At 36.0% G+C, this 7,500-nt stretch overlaps 1 protein-coding gene across 2 annotated transcripts in view; it reads right to left on the reverse strand.

Annotated features, from left to right (window-relative positions):
* Window positions 1-7,500, reverse strand: part of LOC135109631 (protein Wnt-11b-like) — an 85,581-nt gene that overhangs the window by 10,269 nt on the left and 67,812 nt on the right. For both annotated transcript variants that reach the window (XM_064021076.1, XM_064021075.1), the window contains one exon: window positions 1,880-1,978. In XM_064021076.1, the coding sequence (XP_063877146.1) occupies window positions 1,880-1,978 (99 nt within the window). The remainder of the gene's footprint in view (window positions 1-1,879; window positions 1,979-7,500) is intronic.

Below are 7,500 nucleotides of genomic sequence, written 5' to 3' on the forward strand. Positions count from 1 at the left end.
CCGATATAAACTTTTAATATAATAAGTTAGGAATTAGCGTGTGTAATTCATGAATATATTACTTGTACTGATTGATGATCAATGTATTGTACATGCAAACATGTAAAAATGAGAAGTTTATGTGATTGATGTATTGTTGCTCATGTCAAGATATTAACTTTTTTAAAATAATAAGTTTGGAATTGCTACTCTCGAAAAAAAAAAAAATATGGACCGATTTTCTGTTAATACATTCTTTTAAAATGCTTAAGTAACCATTTAATACAAATTATGGATTTCCACATACGTATACAAAAAGTTATAAATATACATGTACTTATAGTTTACATACATTGCATAAGTCAATATACGAAAAAAATAGAAGTTTTTTTACACGAGGAAGTTCAGATTCGGTATTGCTTACATTTGAAGAGTAGCAGTGCGTATACAAGGCGAGCCAGACGCATACATTGTTTAGACAGGCGCCGCCACTGCCTCGTGAACACCTCAGTACTGCGAGGCGTGATCCATCCTGGTGTAATATGGGCTGAGGAAGCCTTAGCAACCCGGACTCTCCCCTCTCTCGCATTAGTGTGGCTGTGGCGAACTGACCTGCGGTATTATTATCTGTTTATGCTTATGGAGGTTCTGGTTGTGTTCATGAAGGTTCCCATTAGAAGATTGGTTTGAACTACCGTTTCGTATCACCTTTAAGTTCTAGTTTTTACCTGTGGGGCTAATAATAAGTTCTGCCATTTACCTGTTTTACAAGTTAGCCCATTAGAAATAGAATAATTGCTTGCCCAAGGAAATGCTCGTAAAAAAAAAGCTTGCTCTACCTTTAATAGCGCATTCAAGTTTTTATATTTACCTGCGTGTGACTATTCAAGGATAGCATTTGCATTCCTTACCAATTAGCTCACTAGGAATCGGCTGTTCAATGAATAAGGCAATAATGCTCACTTGTGCGTTAATGAAGAACTAATAATTAAATGTATGGTCAGAAAGGTACCATTTACCACCCGAGTTAATTAGGTACGAATAATCATCTGTGAATAATTAATTATGCACGAGCACTTACTGAGGTGTAATAGGAAACCAGTACCCACTAATGTAATAAATTAGTTACGCACGTTCACATTCACCTACTTAGAGGGTCAAAATTCACTGCCCACCTGTCAGGCTAATTAACAGCGGGACTCATGCAATTTTTAAGTACCTTCTTAATGTGAGCAACTATGTAATTAAGTAATTAAGCTCAATATTGCTGATTAAGCTTTACAATTTACATGGGTACAAGTAATTAAGCTTAATATGGATAAGTAGCCTTTACTCTTTAATAGGACGCAAGAAATTAACCTAATTAACAATTAAGCTTTACTCTTCACCTTAACACAAGTAATGCCCAGTTTGGTTAATAAAGCTTTACTGATCACCTGAACTCAAGTAATTTAGCGTAGTACTAATAATTCACCTTTAAGATTTACTTGACACAAATAATCAAACTTAATGTTCTAGATATTACGAATTAAGCTTCATTACTTACCTGGCCACACATAATTAAGCCTGATAGCATTATTTTAACTAGACAATTTTTTTTTTCTTTTTATGTGTGGGAGAAACCATATGAGTGTATTAGAAAGAAAAGGGAGTTCGCTAATTTGCGCCCCCTCCAAAAGAGAAGAAAAGTTAGACATGTAGGAGACAAGCTGAGTCCATTAAGAAGAAGAAAGAGTTCGCTAATTTCCCGGTCAACAAATATATATATATATATATATATATATATATATATATATATATATATATATATATATATATATATATATATATATATATATATATATATATATATATATACTGGCAAAAAAAAATGTTAAACAATAGAGACAGAAGCACCAACCTGTGTGAAGCTCGGTAGCGCCTTCCAGCAAGTCTTTATGTTACAGGAGCCTGAGACCCCGTGACACTTGCACTGTGTGGAAAGAGACGACTTCACTACCTGGGGGTGGGGCGAAATTATTGAGTGATTAGTTGTTTGATTTGTTGATTGACTAAATTAGTGACAAGAGAGAGAGAGAGAGAGAGAGAGAGAGAGAGAGAGAGAGAGAGAGAGAGAGAGAGAGAGAGAGAGAGAGAGAGAGAGAGAGAGAGAGAGACTTAACCTACATAGAAATATATTTCATGAAGGCAAGGAGTTTTAATCTCAAGCAAACAAACGCTGTTAACCGTTTATGTGAGGCAAAATGTTTATCAAGACGGCTATTAAGATTCTCTACGGTACTGCAGTCTATCATGTCTCGAAGAAGCTCATTTCATTGATTAACTACACAGTATTTTTTTATTATATATATATATATATATATATATATATATATATATATATATATATATATATATATATATATATATATATATATATATATATATATATATATATATATATATATATATTTTTTTTTTTATTCATGAGATTTGAAGGATTTCCCAACAATCTTACAATCATTTCCTCGTGTGTAATTTGAATAATCTATCTACTTACTGTAGTCCATGTTATCAATGCCTTTGATGATTTTCGACAGTTGTACTAACTTGCCTCTTAGTCTTCTTTGTGTTAATGGGAATAGATTTAATCCTTTAAGACGCTCTTCGTATGATTTTTTTTTTCTTAAGCTTGGTATAATTTTTGTTACTCTGTGCTGAGCTCGATATATTTCATTTGTATCTTTCTGGTTATAAGGGCAACATGCTTGAATGCAATATCCCAAAAAGGGGACCAATCAGTGAGTTATATAGAGTGAGGATCGTATTTTTAGATTTATATTCAAATGACTTGCCAATTAAGCCAATTATTTTATTTGCTTTTTTTTTTACGACTTATGAACTTTGCTGGCTAGGTTTTAGGTTATTCAGTGTTGTTACTCCTAAATCAATTTCGTTGTTTACACTTTTAAGTTAGGCATTCAAAATATACTTTCCATTTTCGTTTCCAGATCTTATATGCAGCACTTTACACTTATCCGCATTAAAATTCATTTGCCCTACTCTGACAACTTGACTAAATTAATCTGCATTTCTTCTACTTGTTCATTTGAGACTATGGAATTCGTTATTTTGGTGTCATTAGGAAAACTTCGATGTTTTACCGGTAACACACTCTTTTATGTCGTTCATATAAACAAGGAAGAGAAAAGGTTCTAAGACCTGTGATACCCCGCTGGTTACGTTAGTTCACTTGGATGCTTTTCCATTTATAACTACGCTTTGTTTACGGGTGTTCAGCCAGTTTTCTACCCATCTCAGTACGTCGCCTTGGATACCATGCGAATTTAATTTAATCAACAAATGTTTGTGGGTGGCTTTGTCGAAAGCCTTTTGAAAATCAAGATGTACAGCTTTACTTTCGTCATATTGGTTCAGAATATCGTAGAAGTCTAAGTGGTTTGTCAAACAAGAGCGTTTGTTACGGAAGTCGTGTTGAGTGTTTTTATTTATCTTATTTTTTTATTTTCATTTATTTATTTATTTTTATTTTATTTATTTATTTATTTTTTTTACACTTATCAGGCATTGTACCAGATTGCAGAGACTTAATGAACAATAAAGTCAAAGATGTGACTTATTCAAATTTCGCTTCTTTTAGGACGCGGGGTAAAATCGTGTCAGGCCCGGTGACTTACTTTAAGTTTATCGATACATTTTAGCACTTGTCTTTCTGTTATGTTGATACTATTTAGGACGTTATTTTGATACTATTTAGACTGCTGGCACCTTAGGGATGTCACTGAGGTCTTCTGCTGTAAATAATAAAGGAAAGAAAGTGTTTAGGATGCTGCTAGTTTCCTTCTCGTCGTTGGTGTAATCTCCATTTTCGTTAGTTATTGATGCAGTACTTGAGGTAATCACTCTCTTCTGCCTGATGAAGTTATAAAATTCCTTCGGGTTCGTCTTATCCTGGGTCGCAACGTGTAATTCGGTGGATCTTTTGTTCTGTTTGATTAATCTCTTTGCTTTACGTCTTAACTCCATGAACATTATGCGGTCTTCGTTATTATATTTCGACTTTAATCTGTCATGAGCATCTCTCTTCGCATACAGGCATTCAGCAATTTGTTTATTCCACCATTTAGGCTTAAAGTTTTGAGTGGGACGGTAATTTTTCATAGGCACGAACTTTTTGCATTGTTTTTAAATATTTATCAGTGAAAAATTACTCTTGTGCATTAATATTTATGGTGGTATGTAAGTGACTCTAGTCAGTTTATCTGAGCTCTGATCTGAGTTTACAAAAATTTGCTTTTCTGTAGTCAGGGGGCTTTTCTTTGCTTTGGTTTAAATCCCTAGCCAAGAAGTTTATAACGAAGGTGATTGCGCGGTAGTCTACTAATTCGTCTTTCGTTGCAAGCACGAGATCGAACACGTGGTTACCTCGAGTCGGGTTTTGTACAAATTGAGTGAGTGCACTTTCTTTCAAGTTATTATACAGATCGTGTCCGTGGTGTAAGGTGAGGGGTTCGCCCCACTTCGTCATCGATAAATTTAAGTCACCAAGAATTATGGCATCGTGTGTGCCACTTAACTCGCTAATTTGATCGTAAATGTCGCGATCGGTTTGCACTGGCTGGGCCAGAGGTCTGTACATAAGATCTATTGCTAGTTTCGTTCCGTAATTATTTTTTTTAATAATATGAATAGAGCACGTACGTTTGCAACAAGGGATTTTGATAAAAGAACTGGGTTGAGACTAGTTCTGATGTAGAATAGGATGCCGCCTCCATTTCTATTTACTCGAGGTTTTTTTTTTTTTTCAAATTTTGAGCAACCGCGAATCGTATATTCATCCATATAGTCCCTGACTTCTACATTTAACCATGATTCTGTTACGCCGATTACATCGTAGTTTTCTGAGAATGCTATTTCCTCCAAGTCTGAAAACTTCTTACGTAAGTTACGAGCGTTTACAAAGAAAACTTTAAGCTTAATAGATGCCTGCGCGTTTAAGAGAGACAGACACAATTTCGAGTTTTATTCTTCCATGGTAAGAGGAGAAGAGGTTTTATCCTCCCATGGTAAGGGGAGAAGAGGTAGACAACAGGGGAGAGAGAGAGAGAGAGAGAGAGAGAGAGAGAGAGAGAGAGAGAGAGAGAGAGAGAGAGAGAGAGAGAGAGAGAGAGAGAGAGAGAAAGCGAAGAAAGTGGATAAAAAACGAGGGATGTAGCTAAGAATTCCATATTGTATTCTCTCTCTCTCTCTCTCTCTCTCTCTCTCTCTCTCTCTCTCTCTCTCTCTCTCTCTCTCTCTCTGTCTCTCTCTCTCTCATCTTCGCACACTTAGGCGCCAAATAACGGCAATTAACATTTATGCATTTTCATTTTCCCTGCACGCACTCCTCTTCCTTCCCTGGACAGCTGATCCCTGACACCAGATAAGGCAGTCTCGCTGGGACGATGAGGGAAAAGAATCATGATGAAAAATTATGCCTTTATAAACTGATTCAATACTGGTTTGACGAGTTTTCCAGAGAGAGAGGGAGAGAGAGAGAGAGAGAGAGAGAGAGAGAGAGAGAGAGAGAGAGAGAGAGAGAGAGAGAGAGAGAGAGAGAGAGTTACATAGAAAATGCAGGCCACAACAGACCTTGCGGTTCTCACGAGGCGACCTTACCTAGGACTACCAAGGTAATAAAAGAAAAGGACAGCAAAGCAAAATTCTTCCTACCCTCTACTCCCTCTGGCATAAGCCGTACAGGAAACAGGTTGGAAATAAATACTTTACGGAGTTAGAGAAAGAAAAACCCGAAGAAAATAATAAAAAAAAATTAAAATAGATGAAATGAGGAGCCCCATTTCCTGGAAGCAAGGAAGTTGATCTCTAACAAACAAACGCTTTTAGCTGCGGATTGGAGGCATTTAAAGTCTTTACGATGTTGCAGTCTATCACGTCTCAAGGAAGCCCATTCCGTAAATTAACTACATAATGGAAAAAATAATTTCTTGATTCATGAGAGTTGGAAGATTTCCTAACAATTTTGCAACCGCGTGTAATTTAAAAAAATATATATATTGTGAAATATTTACTGCAGTCCAAGTTATTAATGTCTTTGATGTATTAAGTCACCTCTTAATCTTCTTTGTGTTAATGGGAACAGTCTTAACTCTTTAAAACGCTCTTTGTATGATTTGTTTCTTAAGCTTGGTATAATTTTTGCTACCCTACGCTGAGCTCGTTCTAATTTATCTGTCTTTCTGGTAATAGGGGCACCATGCTTGAATGCATTATTCCAAAAAGGGACAGACTAAAGAGTTACACAAAGTAAGGTTGTATCCTTAGATTTGTATTCAAAAGATCTGATCATTAATCAATTGCTTTGTCTTTTTTTACGACTTCTGAACATTGTTCGTTAGGTTTTAGGCTACTCGATATTGTTACTCCTAAATCATTTTCGCTGTTAACACTTTTAAGTTTGGTAACATTTAAAATATAATTTGCTTTCTCGTTTCGATACCCTATATGAAGCACTTTACACTTATCTGCATTAAAACTAATTTGCCGAGTTTGCCCTCACTCTGACAATTTATCTAGATTATTCCGCATTTCTCTTTCTTGTTTGTTATAGACTACGGAATTCGCTATTTTGGTCTCATCAGCAAACTTCGATATTATACTGGTAACACCCTCATCTATGTAGTTCTTATAAACAAGGAAGATAAAAGATCCTAAAGACTGATCCCTGTGGCACCCCGCTGATTACGTTATTCCATTTGGATGTTTTTCCGTTTATTACTACTCTTTGTTTAGGGTTGTTTAGCTATTTTTCTCAAAGGTATCAGCAAACGTTTGTGGGGCACTTCACCTAAGGCCTTTTGAAAATCAAGATATATTATATCTACCGCTTTACTTTCGTCCTTCTGGTTCAGAATACCGTAGAAGTGTAAGATGTTCGTCAAACAAGAGCGTTTGTTTTTTAAGCTGTTTTGAGTACTTTTAAGTAGTTCGTTTTCCTCTAAGTGATTAACAAGTTTGTCTCTTATAAGTGCTTTTTACCATTTTCCATATGACTGAGGTTAAGCTAATTGGCCGGTAATTCCATGGTAAAATCGAAGTTACGTTAGCGAGCTTCCACTCATCAGGCATTGTATCGGACTGCAGGGATTTATTGAACAATACGATCAGTGGTTTAACTAATTCGAATTTCGCTTCTTTTAAGAAAGACAGACAGACAGACAGAGAGAGAGAGAGAGAGAGAGAGAGAGAGAGAGAGAGAGAGAGAGAGAGGTGTCTCGAAATGAAGTGTTCTTGATTTATTATTCATCTGTTCCTGAATCTCTCTCTCTCTCTCTCTCTCTCTCTCTCTCTCTCTCTCTCTCTCTCTCTCTCTCTCTCTCTCTCTCTCTCTCTCTCTCTCTCTCTCTCCTGTTGTCTACTTCTACTCCCCTTACCATGGGAGAATATAAAGAAGAATAAAACTCGAGATTGTGATCAAGAATAAGATGCACCGTTCGTTTGGTTCTCGCCGCACAATAACAG

This window comes from Scylla paramamosain, chromosome 19 (genome assembly GCF_035594125.1).
Source record: "Scylla paramamosain isolate STU-SP2022 chromosome 19, ASM3559412v1, whole genome shotgun sequence".
NCBI classification, from domain to species: Eukaryota; Metazoa; Arthropoda; class Malacostraca; order Decapoda; family Portunidae; genus Scylla; species Scylla paramamosain.